This window comes from Haliotis cracherodii, unplaced genomic scaffold (genome assembly GCF_022045235.1).
Source record: "Haliotis cracherodii isolate W230 unplaced genomic scaffold, xgHalCrac1.p SCAF_7, whole genome shotgun sequence".
Classification (NCBI taxonomy): Eukaryota; Metazoa; Mollusca; class Gastropoda; order Lepetellida; family Haliotidae; genus Haliotis; species Haliotis cracherodii.
In genome coordinates, this window is record NW_027266330.1 from 16,241,925 (window position 1) to 16,259,229 (window position 17,305).

At 41.7% G+C, this 17,305-nt stretch overlaps 2 protein-coding genes across 2 annotated transcripts; one reads left to right on the forward strand and one right to left on the reverse strand.

Moving 5' to 3' along the window:
* Positions 1-1,217: 1,217 nt before the first annotated feature.
* Positions 1,218-8,511, reverse strand: LOC139447476 (uncharacterized). The gene is made up of 9 exons (XM_071228868.1): positions 7,629-8,511; positions 7,383-7,468; positions 6,251-6,586; positions 5,563-5,883; positions 5,052-5,168; positions 4,423-4,536; positions 4,151-4,237; positions 3,253-3,366; positions 1,218-1,989 (listed from the first exon to the last, which is right to left on the reverse strand). Exons 2-9 carry the CDS (start codon positions 7,435-7,437, stop codon positions 1,895-1,897), a joined length of 1,239 nt encoding a protein of 412 aa, XP_071084969.1. The 5' UTR covers positions 7,438-7,468; positions 7,629-8,511; the 3' UTR covers positions 1,218-1,894.
* A 1,335-nt stretch (positions 8,512-9,846) lies between these two features.
* On the forward strand, positions 9,847-15,743 carry LOC139447589 (uncharacterized). Its single transcript, XM_071228996.1, has 6 exons — positions 9,847-10,105; positions 11,337-11,699; positions 12,860-13,162; positions 13,579-13,638; positions 13,854-13,949; positions 15,393-15,743. Exons 1-6 carry the CDS (start codon positions 10,057-10,059, stop codon positions 15,563-15,565), a joined length of 1,044 nt encoding a protein of 347 aa, XP_071085097.1. The 5' UTR covers positions 9,847-10,056; the 3' UTR covers positions 15,566-15,743.
* The last annotated feature ends 1,562 nt before the right edge of the window (positions 15,744-17,305 follow it).

The following is a 17,305-nucleotide window of genomic DNA, read 5'->3' on the forward strand; positions in this document are numbered from 1 at the left end:
GTGATTGACATCATGAGCATCGACCCATGCAATTGGGATCGATGACATTCATCAACCAAGTCAGCGAGCCTGACCACCCGATCCCGTTAGTCTCCTCTTACGACAAGCATAGTCGCCTTTTACGGCATATGATGCGTAGGTTTCTAGGCAGGATAAAGCCAGCGGATAAAATGATATCCGTTGGGGTCATGTGCGGATAGAGATGCAAATATCAAAAGTCAAGTAGGGACTACTTTCGGACCCGTGAAGATCCGGGCTAGAATAGGGTCTTCAGCAACCCATGCTTGCCGTAAAAGGCGACTACCGGGATCGGGTGGTCAGGCTCGCAGACTTGATCGATGCATGTCATCGTATCCCAATTGCGTGGATCGATGCTTATGGATAATCACTGGATTGTCTGGTCCAGACTCGATTATTTACAGACCGCAGTCATATAGCTTTAATATTGCTGAGTGCGGTGTAATACAACTAACCAAACCAACCAACTTTCAGTGTTTATAAACAAACATGGCATTTGCTATCATTATCAAAAGAACAGTCTAATATACTGAAAATCAGTGTCTAAGGGTGACGTAGCTAAGGCATTTTAAAAGTTTTGGCAACTTTGGAGATATAAATTTCGAATAAATTAGCGAGGGCATTAGGCCTAGCCAAGCGGGATCAGTAGCCATATCTGTGCCTGTAGACCTCTGTGTCTTAAAACCTTTTCCACAAATTAAACAGTTGGATTTGGCCGAAATATGTTTGATTTGTTACCTTGTTTCGTTTTGTCGCCGTGTGTACATCTGACTGCACTTAATTTTATCACAGGACAGGCCGACTGTCAACAACGTCTGAACGTGGCCATGACGTCTCATAGACTAGGGTTAGAGTAGCTTCCCTTTGGGAAAGGGCAGTTACTCTAGCGGACAGACCGATGGATTGCCGCGAAAGGCAAGTAAAAACAATTGTTGTTTTGCGTATATGTTGCTTCGCCACTGTATAAGAACAGATTTCAGTTGGAACTATATTGGCTACTGTCACCATCCGACTGACACAATACTTACCCTGTGACGTAATAAATATTAATGCGTACATTCCAGGAAAACTCGCAATGTTTCGCTAATGTTTGTGAGAGAGGGAAAGCAATTTTGAAGCACAGAATTAAAGAATGACATAATATGACATGTTAAGAAATAAACATTATGTATACAAGGTTTATTCCTAATGCAGAATATTTACACTCGCGTGATAACCTCTATGTATTGGATATAAATAACAATGACATTTCTTGAGTGAAAGTGGTCTTCAGCAATCCATGCTTGTCGTCAAAGGAAACTGAAAGGATCGGATGGTCCGGCTTGTCGACTATCAGACCAGACACAACTGGTAACACAGCATACATCCACATTTCAGCTGAAACAAGACTGGAGACTTGCCCCCCTACCAATTCTGACCAACCCGCCCCACTAGTTGTCTAAGTGTACACACAGTTACAAATATTTTCATATCTTGATCATAATCCATTCTTTCATTCATAATGTGGTAGACACACTTTGTCAATCGAAAAGTGACATTTCTGCGACAGTTTTGCATTAAGTGGACAAATTTGAAAACTATATGGTGTACATATGAATAATTTGGCAAATGCAGCCGTCTTGACTCCATATATCTTAAGCACATTATCAAAACATGGTACTCGTCCTCTATATCAGTTTCACAAAATGAACCCAGACACCGTCCTATCTTTATTATTGTCATCGTATTCAAATTCCGTAGCTCGACGCTCATAATGTCAATCACTGGATTGTCTGATCCATACTCGATTTATTTACAGACCACTGTCATATAGCTGGAATGTTGCTGAGTTCGGCGTAAAACGAGGAACAAACGGAGATATATATGACTGCAGAAATTAGTCTTCTTTTTCCCAGTCCTTCCCCTCTCTGTCATGTGAAACGAAGATAGACAACACCAGTGAAGGAGCGGCAATCACCCAGAAAACAATCTCTGCAATATAGAAAACATGGCATAACAAAGTGATCACCACATACTGTTGATAAAGTCGTCGAATCTCTGCCCTTATGGTCATTTGGACACGTAGATGGCTTTACCTAGTTACCACTTATGCAGCCTGAATACTGCGTACTTAACTCCCACAACAGTTTTATCGACATATGTGCCGTCCAAGGTGAGTTAACCCCAACTTACTCATTCACCGTTAGGATTCACGCATTCACTGTTAGGATTCACGCATTCACCGTTAGGATTCACGCATTCACTGTTACTACTCAAGCATTCACCGTTAGGATTCACGCATTCACTGTTACTACTCAAGCATTCACCGTTAGGATTCACGCATTCACTGTTACTACTCAAGCATTCACCGTTAGGATTCACACATTCACTGTTACTACCCAAGCATTCACCGTTAGGATTCACGCATTCACTGTTACTACTCAAGCATTCACCGTTAGGATTCACGCATTCACTGTTACTACTCAAGAATTCACCGTTAGGATTCACGCATTCACTGTTACTACTCAAGCTTTCACCGTTAGGATTCACGCATTCACTGTTAGGATTCACGCATTCACTGTTACTACCCAAGCATTCACTGTTAGGATTCACGCATTCACTGTTACTACCCAAGCATTCATCGTTAGGATTCACGCATTCACTGTTACTACTCAAGCATTCACTGTTAGGATTCACGCATTCACTGTTACTACCCAAGCATTCACCGTTAGGATTCACGCATTCACTGTTAGGATTCACGCATTCACTGTTAGTACTCAAGCATTCACCGTTAGGATTCACGCATTCACTGTTAGGATTCACGCATTCACTGTTAGTACTCAAGCACACACCGTTAGGATTCACGCATTCACTGTTAGTACTCGAGGATTCACCGTTAGGATTCACGCATTCACTGTTAGGATTCACGCATCCACCGTTAGGATTCACGCATTCACTGTTAGGATTCACGCATTCACTGTTAGTACTCAAGCATTCGCCGTTAGGATTCACACATTCACTGTTAGAACACCATCACACACTGTCAGAACTCACTCATTCACTGTTATAAGATCCTGGATCTTCCTTCGGTCATACTGCTTCAAAATATAAGGTAAATATACGTTTTCCGGAAACCTATTTCAGGGCAATCAGCATGTTTAGCGAACCAAAATCCCTACCCACCACCCCCTGAATACCAAATGGTCGGTACCTCAGAGTAACATTTAATGTTGTTAACCTTTAAGATAGACTCGCCTGTTTTGGACACCTCTGTATTACTTTGCACCCTCAAGATGAGCCAACTTATGCACGGACAAAGCACTGCTCCATACGACAAAGCAACACGGGCGTTGTAAAGATGGCGTTTTTCTGTAAATGTAAACCAGTGAATATTTCGCGGAGCTCTTGGAGAAATATACACCTTAAACATCGTTCTCTTCTGACAACAAACGAGTGAGTGAGTGAGTGAGTGAGTTGGGTTTAACGCCGCTTTTAACAGTATTCCAGTTATATCACGGCGTGTCAGCTTAATGTGGGAGGAAAGCCCGAAGTGATGCAGGTCTAAGACGTTTACCACTTGGTGAAACCCACGAGCACGGGTATGGTGCTAACAAACCTAGAAACATAATCGGGGCGAACCTGGATTCGAACCCACAATCATAGGTTTCTGGCGTGTCCAGGGGACGCAAATCTGCACAGCGAATCGCGGCGCCTTAGACGACTGGGCCGACCGTGCCCCCTCAACTGAGAGTGAAATATATGTTGTGTAATGGGCGTCTCATAACCGAAACGTGATTTGGTAAACACTATCTAGTATCGCGGAAAGTTCACTTCGTCGTCCACGTTTCTGTTTTCTAAAACATTCCAAACGATCCTTGGGTTATCGGCAACGTTTCAGATCATTGGTGATATGATAAATCACAGATTTTGAGAGGTCATTATCAGTGATTCTAATTTGCCTTAAATGACTGATTATGTCAAAACAGAGAAAGTGCGCAGAATGCAAAACTGGATATACATGTTTCGTGTAAAACTACCAACAGACTCGACATCGGTATACTTTAGTATTGAATGTGTGGAATGTTAAATGGCGGGTTACTCGGGGGATAAACGACGTGTGTTGTGTACTAAATCGACGAAACAAAACAACTACCGGGCTTCCTGATGTACACCACAACGCTCCGTAGCACTGCATATGTTAAAAGGATGGAACTCTCTATTGCCGCAAATGCCACATATCCTTAAACAAAAAAAATATGAAAATCACATTGCATATTTAGCATGGAACTTAAAGATCCCCATATCAATATACAGTTACAATGGTGTATCAATACATCACAGCTACATTTAAGCGGTGAAAATGTTATGGATGCATCACATTACTTCAACAATATGACCCCTGCACATTTAACGACACGATTTTACCGTTTGCTAGCGGATGACGTCCATAGTCATAACATAGAACGACCCAGTATACGAAGAATGCAATACTCCAAAGAAATGACACGCAGCTTCGTAATATCCGTATATCGGTCCTCTCTGGAAAGAATAGAAACAAATCTATGAAATCATGATGATCGCTTTTAAGTATAAAACCATGTGATATTTTTCTTTCAAATCTAAGGGGCGGTCGGATACCTAGTGGTTAAAGCGTTCGCTTGTGACGCCGAAGACCCGGGTTCGATTCCCGACATGGGTACAATGTGTGAAGCCCATTTCTAGTGCCCCCCGCCGTGATATTGCTGGAATATTGCTAAAAGCGGCGTAAAACCATACTCACTCACTCACTCACTCACTCACTCACTCACTTTCAAATCTAAAATGATCATTTAAAGGTCGAAGACCTCGACAACTCATTATTACACGAAAGGAATTCTTTATTCAAACTGTGCAACTGGCCAGCCTTAAAACGAGGTAATGATTATACACGAAGTTTCGTTCGGCTCGATTTGTCAGAATGTATTTACAGTTTGTTTAACCCTTATGTGTTTTATAATTCACGAGATGACTTCAAATAATTCATTACAAGGCAACAATCGGGAATGAAAACATACCAGGTCGCCTAATCTTTTTCAATCCATTAGGGAAGCGTGTCCAGACGAGCGGAATGATGATAAATTGGATGTATACAAACAGGATGCTGGTGAGAAACAGGTGGAAGCTGAATGTTCCTACAACAGAACCTCCTGATATATGTTACAGTCAATGTGTAAAATCAGTCAATTTGTAAAATGACTGAAATTTTCATTGAGGCAAGTTAAAAACGTCAAAATATATCAGTCATTTTACAATTATTTTCCCGTCAGATTCACTAAAAGTTATTGAGAAGTTCAAAGGGCTTAAAAGCATCACAGCATATTTTAGTAAAATCCGCGAGTACGGATCTGGTGTTAACAAACATTATCAGGGAAAATCTTGATTTTGAACCCACGATTTGTGGCACAGCAGTTCTGCAGAGCGAGTTACAGCGACCAAGAGAACTCCCTTAAATAATTAAGATTTTGAATATACAAAATATAAATCAACAATGGAAGTTCATGCTTTGTCATAAATAAACTAGTTTACCTTTTAAATCTAACACTTCACTATGCACAGTACCAACTTCCATATTTCCAAGAAAACAACGGAATTGCAGTTGACCTTCAACAGTGGGAAGATATGTAAGCTGGCTTGTCGTGTGATATGCACACGAAACAAGGCGAGGTTGTGATTCACTGACGCCATCTTTGATGCTAAGCCAGTGGATTTCATGTGTAGAATTCTTCATCTCCCACTGCCAGACATGTGCCTTGCTGCCTTCAACAGCTTCACAGTAGACCGTGATTGAAGTCAGGACCTGGTGTATATCATGTACTGGATCTTTTCTGATGGACGTTGTGGGCTCAACTGGAATGAACGGTTAAATGTCCAGTAGTTTGGTTTGTTGGTTTGTTGTTTTACGCCGCACTCAGCAATATTCCAGCTATATGACGGCGGTCTGTAAATAATCGAGTCTAGACCAGACAATCCTGTGATTGATATCATGAGAATCGATCCACGCAATTGGGATCGATGACATGCTTCAACCAAGTCAGCGAGCCTGACCACCCGATCCGGTTAGTCGCCTCGTACGACAAGCATAGTCGCCTTTTACGGCAAGCATGGGCTGCTGAAGACCTTTTCTATCCCGGATGTTCACGGGTCTACTGTGTTTGTGTATAAGCCCCGAAATATATGTATGTAAGTTATAGGTAACGTGTCAAAAGCAACTTACCATGAAACTCAATTGCTGGTGAATACGGAAGGTTTAAATAAGAAGTATGTCGATAGTTTCTCTTCATCCCAAACACTTCACACTGAATCTTGGTCACTTCTGTACAATTTAATCTGATGGTGGCAGTAATGATATTTTCATCAATCTTGTAAACATTCTCAACTCGGACTGTAGTATTCGGGACAGCTGCGAGGATTCCGTCTTTACCCATGTGAACTATCTGAGATCCATTGTACACAATACTCCGAGTGTACACCTGGTAAAACTGTCCTACGTGACTGCTTCCATTACACGTCACATTGGCAACAGTGCAGGTTGTGACACTGACTTTTAAAACTGAAACATAAGCATTTAAGCAAATATACAGTTTTGGTTCGACAGCATTCGGATCATACAAATAATATAATGTTGTTTGTTGGTTTGTTTGTTGGTAAGGGCCGCATTGAGTAATATTCCAGCTATATGTAGGCGGTCTGTAAATAATCTGGACTTGACAATCCAGTGATTGATATCATGAGCATCAATCTACGCAATTTGGATGCGATGATATGCATCAGCGAAGTCAGTGAGTCTGACCACCCGATCCCGTTTGTCGCCTCTTACTGAAGATGAATCTGAAGTGAAAGAGTTTAGTTTTATCTGAGCAGTGTTTCAGTTGAATCGTGTCAGCTGAAGTCAAAGACCAAAGTATTGTCAGTTATGAGTTTGGTGATTGATAAACAAAACCAGGGTTCAAAATCGGGACGAATCGAAAATTCGAGCCATGGGATTCAGATCCTGGAACGACTAAGGACTCAATTTGTTGGGCTACCTGCCCCCTCCAGCCCGAGGAAATTCCAGGTCAGAATACGTCCCGATCAACCTATGCTTGTCGTTAGAAGCGAGCAAATGGATCGAGTGGTCAGACTCGTCGACTTGGTTAACAGCGTGTCATCGTCCCCGAAGGTGTAGGTCGTTGTTCACAATATGAATCACTAGGTGTTCTGGTGAAGACTCGATTATTTACAGGCCGCCGAGTGCAGTCAGCTGAGTGCAGCGTTAAACAACAAACAAACAAACCCGCTCCCGAAAAACAAGTCGATAATTCAAGGTTACGATCTGTCTGTGAAAGATAAACAGCTGTTATACATACCTAATGTCATCATGACACAAGACAGCAATGCCTCCAGCTGAGTCTTGTATTTCATTGTCCGATCTGTGTTGTTGTAGTATGGCAATCTGTAGATCAAATTGCTGACTAACGGTAAGTATCACAAGGTAAAGAACATCTGTTGCCAGTGTAAAATTGATATGTATGTCGCAATGTCAATTCTCTCCCATTCGCACATCAAATACTTGTAAACTAGGACACATCGACATCTATGAAATGTATACTCACTGTTACAGAGAGAGCTAACTTCACATTTTTACAACAAACTATCTATTTGCACAAGGCATACGCAGTCCCTTGCCAGTTGCATTGCAAGTCGGCGAGGCTATATTCAACAGGCGCGCACTACATGTTGGCCAGACCAGTATATCCTCCGCTGTAGGTGCACAGTATGGTGATCCCGTGTATCCGCGGTATGATTGAATTGTCAGTTATACCACTGTTCTTCTTCTTGTATCCGCGGTACGATTGAATTGTCAGTTATGCCACCTCGCTCCTTCTTGTATCCGCGGTACGATTGAATTGTCAGTTATGCCACTTCGATCCTTCTTGTATCCGCGGTACGATTGAATTGTCAGTTATACCACTGTGCCCCTTCTTGTATCCGCGGTACGATTGAATTGTCAGTTATGCCACCTCGCTCCTTCTTGTATCCGCGGTACGATTGAATTGTCAGTTATACCACTGTGCCCCTTCTTGTATCCGCGGTACGATTGAATTGTCAGTTATACCACTGTGCCCTTCTTGTATCCGCGGTACGATTGAATTGTCAGTTATACCACTGTGCCCTTCTTGTATCCGCGGTACGATTGAATTGTCAGTTATACCACTGTGCCCCTTCTTGTATCCGCGGTACGATTGAATTGTCAGTTATACCACTGTGCCCTTCTTGTATCCGCGGTACGATTGAATTGTCAGTTATACCACTGTGCCCTTCTTGTATCCGCGGTACGATTGAATTGTCAGTTATACCACTGTGCCCTTCTTGTATCCGCGGTACGATTGAATTGTCAGTTATACCACTGTTCTTCTTCTTGTATCCGCGGTACGATTGAATTGTCAGTTATACCACTGTGTTCCTTCTTCTTCAGGTTTCACGTGTTACTCTCAGCTTCCTATCGTACGTCTGATCAGACCGCCACCGTGGTCTAGTCGTAGAGCCGCCCGGGAGCGGAAGGTCGGTGATCGATCTACGGTCGCGTCATACTAAAAGACATTAAAAGCTGGTACCTGTTGTTACCTTGCCTGGCTCCCAGGATTAAGTGGATGAAAGAAGGAGTGTTCGGCTCAGTATCTGTATTTTGTATCTTAGTACGGTATTCATGTTAACACCGAGGCATGGCATCACACACACGCGTCGCTAATATAAAAGCAATCATCATGAACGCGATGTTAATAAAAGCGACAAAACCATTTCCATATTCAAATAGAAATATCCAATATACGATTCCGTCTTTATCATGAGTGAGTGAGTGAGTTGGGTTTAACGCCGCTTTAAACAGTATTCCAGTTATATCACGGCGAGTCAGCTTTATGTGGGAGGATAGCCCGAAGATATGCAGGTCTCAGACCGTTATCACTTCGGTGAGACCCACGAGCACGGGTATGGTGCTGACAAACCTAGAAACATTATCGGGGTGAACCGGGATTCGAACCCACGATCATGGGTTTCTGGCGTGCTCAAGGGACGCAACTCTGCACAGCGAATCGCGGCGTCTTTATCATGATCATGTGTCAATGAATCACTATCAAATAGTGATGATACCAGGGCTTACCGAATAGGTGAATCCCCTTTCACCCCAGCTCAGTGTAATAAGGTGTGCCCATTTGAAGTGGAATTGTTGTGCAGTTGGGAGCCATGTACATTTTTAACTTGTACCGGACTTATCTCTCTGATGTTTCGACATGAAAATAATTTTACCCGAAAAAAATCCGAAAAGGGTATTTTTCAAGACATCCATTGGATACTTTCGTTATTGTGAGAAGGAGAAATTACTTCTTTCCATAATTTTCTGGAACAAATTATCATTTTCCATGCAGCCCCCTCCCGGTGTCACCTGGCTCATTATGTGTCGTGGGTTGTTTTCCTTTAAGTGACCCTGTCCTTAATTTCACTCCTTGTTACGGGGCGTTCGGGTAGCCAAGTGGTTAAAGCGTTCGCTCGTCACGCCGAGGACCCGGGTTCGATTCCCGACATGGGAACAATGTGTGAAGCCCTTTTCTGGTGTCCCCCGCCATGATATTGCTGGAATATTGCTAAGAGCGGCGTAAAACCATTCTGACTCACTCACTCTTTCTTACGATAACGCGGCTTTATTGCTGAAAGAAATAACTTGAGGGTTTTTACCTATACTTTCAGGGATATTCCAACAAAGGACAGAGACGTGTTCCGGGTCTGTTGTTAAGCCACACAAGCCACACAATGCTATTTATTTACGTAGCGACACGCCACATACAGAACATGTTTCCCCACCAGTAACTTATTTGAATATTACTGGGAAAGAGGTGTAGTAGCTCGTCGTCAGAACGGTTTCGCTTTCAGTGATAGAAAACGCAACTGCGAGTGGGGAGACTTTGTCGACTATGAGCTTCCATACTTTGTGGATCAATTTAACCCTGACGCGGAGTGGAGGGGAAGGAGAAATACAGCTCTGACATGGATCTGACTTTCTTCCTCCTGTGTTCACTCCTATCATCAGTAACATGTAAGTATAACATTTAACATAGTACTCAGTGTGTTAGTTCCCTTCAATAGATTATGTTGTGTTTAATGGTTACATTTCTGAGACAACAGATCCTACTTTCGGTTTGAACAATTGTTGGCGTATCTAGGTTAAATGTAAAATGTCCTAGCAAACGTGTAGGCCATGGCCTGATGTCGGTTAATGTCGGGATAATGTCAGCCTGACCTAATGTATGCATGTCATACATGTGTACCTGTATTGGGGTCATGAGATTGTGATTATACAGCGTTGTGTACAGTTCTCTTATAACAAAGGGCCACGGGTAAACAAATCGTCTTATGCGCCGCCTTTCGCAGTGCAGACTGCGTCCTCCAGACGTTACAGAAACCGGACTGGGTTCGAATCCCGGTTGCCCTGTTAACGTTCTTAGCTTTGTCAGAGCTAGAGCCGTGCTCGTGGGTTTCACCAAAGTGGTAAACGTCTGAGACCTGCACCACTGCGGACTTTCCTCCCACATCAAACTGACACGCCGTGATGCAACATAATACTGTTCAAAGCGACGTTTTACTTTACTAACGGAATCGCAAATGTGTGTAGGTACCGTATTTCTTTTTAAACCTCTAATAAGCTTTCATATTTTCGCGTCATATACAATGTGTGTATATATATATATATATATATATATATATATATATATATATATATATACACACACACACAGAAAGACAGAACTTAAATAAATATATATCCGCATGTATCTAAATGTTCACTGAGAGGAATCGAGCGGTTGTGTGGCTGCTTTATTTGTGAACGGTGAAGATTCATTCGTCTTTGTAATTTAAGTTCTGTCTTTCCGATATACTTTTCATTGCATCCACTACAAACAATCACAAGCCATATTTTGTTTTACAGCAAAGTTAGTGTTCTTTGTAACAAATGTCCTTCACCGTTCACAAATAAAGCAGCCACACAACCGCACGATTCCACTCAGTTAACATTTAGAAACATGTGGAAGCGGCATCTTTTTAGTTTTCCCGCTATATAAGCTAAATTTTGATCATGAACCTACATTGTTTCAAAAAGAGCAACATTTCATTCATAAATACGCGCATAGGTTAAATGTAAAGGCGAAAATTATTATGTATATAGTATACGCTTACAGTCTATTTGATCATCCGCATAGTTTGAGAGCAAAATATTTTATGTCTCAAGAAAATGATAAATTCAATATAAATGCATTCTGTCATTTCAGATTGTGCCATAGAGTTGACGGTTACCCCGGAGGCCATTACGCTTGGAAATGATGCAAAGCTCGTTATCCGATGTAGCCTTAATTTGCGCTTGTCAAAAACTGACCAGGTGTATTCTGTTATGATGAAGAGAAGAAACACTGCACTCGTTGTTATATTTACAGACAGTACGACCAATGTGTATGATGAAACTTTGAAAAATGCCACAGTAAACTCATCCCTCTCAACATCGGATGCCTACGTACAGCTAACGTTTCCAACTGTCACGTGTAATGACAGGGGCAATTACTCCTGCAGTATGGCCGTCAGACAAAATCATAGAAGTCTGAAATTGGGTCCTGTTGAAGAATATCTGAAGATCACAGGTACATTGTCCATTCCTCTCTATTTCATACAGTTACTGGTAACCCAGTAACCAGCCTATGCAGAGCTGCGTCCCATACAGGACAATATCCATTATACGAAGGTTCAAATTCCTGTTTTATCTTTATCATCACCGATAGGCTTACACACAATGTTGATTTGTCGCTTTCCTTGGCACGCAATGATATAATTTCAGTAGTTAAACCTTATTCCCTTTCTCGGTTTATCAGTTTCGGCTCCCTGCCAACAGTAAGGCACGCAGTTAGGGTCAGTTAGGGTCAGTAAAGGTCAGTAAAGGTCAGTTAGGTTCAGTTAGGGTCAGTTAAGGTCAGTTAGGGTCAGTTAGCGTCAGAGTCAGTTAGGGTCTGTTAGGGTCAGTTAGGGTTAGTTAGGGTCTGTTGGCCACGGAGTTATGTAATCTGAGATCTGTAATTCTTCTGACAGCTTGCCTTGGCCGTAACTGTAGCTCTGCGCAAAGACAACAGTATAAATGGTACCAGTGCATGTATGTTTGTATTTATCACCTGCTTCAATGAAATATTGAAATAGCATGAAAGCCAATGGGAGAATGGCAACAGTTTGGTAACTTTTGTTGCATGAATGTAGTTAATTTGTCCCTGGTCGGGAGGTAGCCTGAAGAGCCACAGCTCGGCATCGGCTGGCATTAGCTGGCACGGTAACACGGATGCCAGAATACTTTGCCCAAAGTCCTTGGTCGGGATGGGCCACAGTTACAGCCAAGGGTACTGGCAAGCAATACAGATGCCACATTATGTCGCGGCAAGATCAGTCAGGTCGCAACTGCTCATGTGTTAACTGGCTGCAAACTGAATGGTATTCGTACGTGTAACCTCTTTTATTTAGAAGTTTGAGTACTAAGTAAGGATAAGATATATGGATGAAAAACTTCTTTATTACAATTAGTAGAGACGTTTCGGTGTAGGTTCTTACCGTAGTCATTTTTCAAGCAATATGACTTGCTTGATAACGGTGTTAGAACCTACACCGAAACGTTCCTAATTGTATTAAAGAAGTTGTTCATCCATATATCTCATCCTTCCTTATTCTTATGCTGGTGTCCTTATGAAAGTAGTAGCGATACACAGAATAAATACATGACATTCAACGAATGTATCAATGATAAACTGCACGTTCATTTCAGGTGAATCTTGTCGGTTCATCGACACATTCATTTACCCGATGAGTGCTTACAAGATTGGGGATATGGTGAGAATAACGTGTTTCATGCTGGTACAATATGCAACATCCGATTGGCATTGGTACTTGGCGAATAATGAAACAGTTTACAAATCGGAAGAAGGAGGATGCCAATTTGTTGCAGAGGGAGTAATGAACTGCTCAAGTCTTCTCGAATATGAAGTTTATATGAGTTCAACCGTTACTTGCCAACTGGGCAATGCGTACAGAACTGTCACAATTGATGTTGAAGATAATGTCGTCGAAGGTATACGTTTTATATATTTTTTTAAAACAAAAGACCCGTGAAAATCCGGGGTAGAATAGGTCTTCAGCAACCCATGCTTGCCGTAAAAGGCGACTTTGCTTGTCGTAAGAGGCGACTAACGTGATCGGGTGGTCAGGCTCGCTGACTTGGTTGATGCATGTCATCGTATCCCAATTGCGTGGGTCGATGCTCATGATATCAATCACTGGATTGTCTGGTCCAGACTCGATTATTTACAGACCGCCGTCATATAGCTGGAATATTGCTGAGTGCGGCGTTAAACAATCAACAATTTTAAACAAAAAAATGCATATATATAATTAGTCAAACCTTACTCTCGAAACACAATAACTTCGTTTTTTAAGTGTTAAAAAAATGAGTCTCGTCACCCAATTTTGTGTATTTACAAATTTTAGACACAGATTCAATGTCCATGAAACCGCAGCAGGTGGATCAAACACTCCCGTCTACACCAGGTGAGCAAATCTCGATTTATCGATAACCTGCTGGATGAACTAATTTTTTTTGTATTAAGTATTCCTTCATTTAAGAAATTATGAATTATATACGTTCATCTAGAAATGCGATAATGAGTTAATGTCAGCCTTAAGATAATGATTCAGTCACAATCTATGCACCGAAAGCCTTATTGAATGTTATAACTTTTAAATACTTGTCCTGTTTGATTCAGGTCATGTCACGCACATCAACTATACGACATACATGCTCGTCGGGCTGTGCTCTGTCGTGACTATCGCAACTCTACTCATAGTGCTGAGAACAATAAGTATGTATATTTTAATAAATGTGTATCCTTTTTCATCTTCTTGTAAGTTGCCCGTTTGGGTACATGGTAAGGTTTGTTTGTATTTGTTTGTTGTTTAACGCCCCACTCAGCAATATTCCAGCTATATGACGGCGGTCTGTAAATAATCGAGCCTGGACCAGACAATCCAGTGATTGACATCATGTGCCTCGATCAACGCAATTGGGATCGATGACATGCATAAAACAAGTCGGCGAGCCTGACCACCCGATCCCCTTTGTCGCCAGTCGTCTTTTACAGGAAGCATTGGTTGCTGAAGTCCCATTCTACCCCGGATCTTCATGGGTCTAATGGTGTCTGAAACAAACATCAACAGTTACATTGGTTTACAACGGTTTGCATTTCTCAGGTTATTTATACTGTCATGAAATCGTATTTGGACAGCGTCTTTGTATTATCTACGATAATGTGTAATGTTTATACGATACAGTATCATAAAACCGACCATCGAATGCCCATTTTTAAATTTCAGAATCGCGTGCCACTAGCATATAATTCGTGCCAAAGTTGGTTTAATAATGTTGGAGCTTTTGATTTATTTACATGTTTCACGTGTATTGTTATGGATAATATTGATTGATTGACTGGTTTGTTGTTTTACGCCGCACTCAGCAATATTCCAGCTATATGACGGCGGTCTGTAAATAAACGAGTCTGGACCAGACAATCGAGTGATTGATATCATGAGCATCAATCCACGCAATTGGGATACGATGACATGCTTTAACCAAGTCACCGAGCCTGACCACCCGATCCCGTTAGTCGCCTTTTACTACAAGCATAGTCACCTTTTACAGCAAGCATGGGTTGCTGAAGACCTATTCTACCCCGGAATCTTCACGGGTCGTTATTGATAATACCATATTCCAATCGGTATAAGTATATAACACCTTCCAAACTACACTCCTGACAAGGGAGGCACGGGTGACCGAGTCTCTGTCACAATTCGCTGAGCAGAGACGCGTGGTTTGGGGGTGTTAGAATTCCTTATTATGCTTCTACTTTCTACAATAACACTTTACGCATGCTACATGTTAACATTTCACAAGTCATATTTCTAATTGGCATTTAGTATTGGGATGGTTTCCAGATAAAATGTCTGTGTCCAACACTTTTACAACATGGCCACTAGCATAAACCGCCGGGCAAATGGAACTGTACCTTGCAAATTGGATGTGACAACCGTTACCAAAACGGGACTAGGTTGAAAACAGTCGCCGAAACACTGCAAATGTAAGGTCCGAAAACGTCATCGAATAACCATTTCATGTTTGTTTTATTATTAGCCTCTACCACAATGTACATTCTTTCTTTTGCCCGGCAGTAAGTTACTTTATAAGAGCTATACTAGCTGTTGCAGAAACAATAACATGTGTATTTAACAGTTGGTATTTTTTCATATAGGCAATAGAAGACAATGTTCCAGTGAAGATAACCACATCGTCAAAGAGGAGGAGGTGCAACTGTCGAAACGTCACATTACCAACCTTCATTTATTTACCAAGGAGGAGGATACAATAGATATATGTGAAACGCTCCCTTTAACTTCTTCCGAAAAGAGTGACCATATTTTATGACATTTGCTGCGACAAAGAATCAAAGTTACTAAAACTTTACATCAGTCAGTCGGTTTCTGGAGCAAGGTCAATTTCAGCCAGTTTCTTCTTTGTATGGTCGTTAACTACTTTAAGTTCCACACTTTCATCTATACATATCCATTTTCATCATCATCATCATCATCATCATCATCATTATCATTATTCCATGTTTTGTTATGTTGTCCTTGTCGAATAAATGCCATCCAACTTACAATAACAATAGCAACTCTGATTCCTTGTGCTGCCATTGTGATTTTTCCAGCTTCACTTGGGCGTCTGTCTATTGCCATATCGCTTGATTTCATTTCACACCTGGACCGCCTCCGTGGTCTAGTGGTAGAGCGTCCGCCAGGACCGCCAGGAGAGCGGAAGGTCCGGGGTTCATCCTCGACCGCGTCATACCAAAAGACGTTAAAAGATTGTACTTTTTGTTACCCTGTCTGGCGCTCGGCATTAAGGGACTAAAACAAGGACTGGTCGGCTCGGAGTCAGTATACTGTGTCTGTGAGGGGTATTAATGTTAAACTGCGGCATGGTATCTCAGTGAGATAGCACTATAAATCGGCATCAGTCCGGACTAGTACAAACAGCCACACAAACACACACACACGTACATGCACGTCGCTATGTAAGTGCAATAATCTTGGACGCGACGTTAAACCCCATTTCACCTCATTCATTTCACACCTGTCCTAAGCTACCTGTCTCCTGATTGGTCCTCTTCTTCCTTACTCACCTCCTACCCATTCTGCCTGAACTCTATTGGAGGGATGGCTCTTTGTGCATCCAACACATCACTTTCAGCAATAAAAGTTCATCATCCAAGCCTGCTTCGTGTTTTGACAAGCAGCCTATTGGCTGGACATATATATTCCATGCCCGGCTACAATAGTATAAGGGAATATCTGGATGTTGTAGGCTAAGGTGATAATAGCTACAGGAAATGTCTTGTTAACTACGTACCTCCCTCTGAGTAATATACTGTTTTATGTGTGGAATGTGGTGGGCAATATATTTATTCCCGGTTCGCCCCGATTATGTTTCTAGGTTCGTCAGCACCATACTTCGGGCTATCCTCCCACATAAAGCTGACACGCCATAATGTAACTGGAATACTGTTAAAAGCGGCGTTAAACCGTACTCACTCACTCACTCACTCCACCATGATGACGTTGTAACAGGCACCGCGATCTGTTGGTTCTCAGAGGGGTAAATGGGATACTGTGGTTGAGACGATTGCTGCAATGGAGTGCGACCTGTATCGGGATTCTTCACCGAACAATCAACTGATTTCAAATAAAATAATGTCGGTCACCATATACCAGTTACCTCATTCAAATATCAAAATATAGAAAGTTTATCTGCTCGATGACAATAAAATATAATGAAATCTGAAATCATTATTTTTATGTCATGAACAGCAACAAGTGGACATTACACTTCAGTCTCCAGGGAGCACCAGATCCGGATACTGAGAATGATGCAATTTTGTGTAATGGAAAGCTGCAAAATCGATTTATATATTCTGATTTACAGCTTGAAAACTTACAAGCGCATTTATTCCACATGACAAATACAGAGAGCAGAGCTATAACGCAATTATCGATAATGCCGATTTTACAATGAAGAAGTTAAATTACAAATAATAATGTTGCAAACAAAAGTCCAGGAATGTAAAATATGGTGGTACAAATTCTACTCTTACTTTTCAAAATAAGT

Bases quoted from the DNA above. Each gene is read 5' to 3' on its own strand.
- LOC139447476 (XM_071228868.1), bottom strand. From the start codon at position 7,437: ATGAAATACAAGACTCAGCTGGAGGCATTGCTGTCTTGTGTCATGATG. The intron at 6,587-7,382 runs GTATGTATAACA...CTTATGTTTCAG, and splicing joins TTGTGTCATGATGACATTAG to TTTTAAAAGTCAGTGTCACA. The intron at 4,537-5,051 runs GTATGTTTTCAT...TATTCTTTCCAG, and splicing joins GAAAAAGATTAGGCGACCTG to AGAGGACCGATATACGGATA.
- LOC139447589 (XM_071228996.1), top strand. From the start codon at position 10,057: ATGGATCTGACTTTCTTCCTCCTGTGTTCACTCCTATCATCAGTAACA. The intron at 11,700-12,859 runs GTACATTGTCCA...CGTTCATTTCAG, and splicing joins AGAATATCTGAAGATCACAG to GTGAATCTTGTCGGTTCATC. The intron at 13,163-13,578 runs GTATACGTTTTA...TACAAATTTTAG, and splicing joins TGAAGATAATGTCGTCGAAG to ACACAGATTCAATGTCCATG.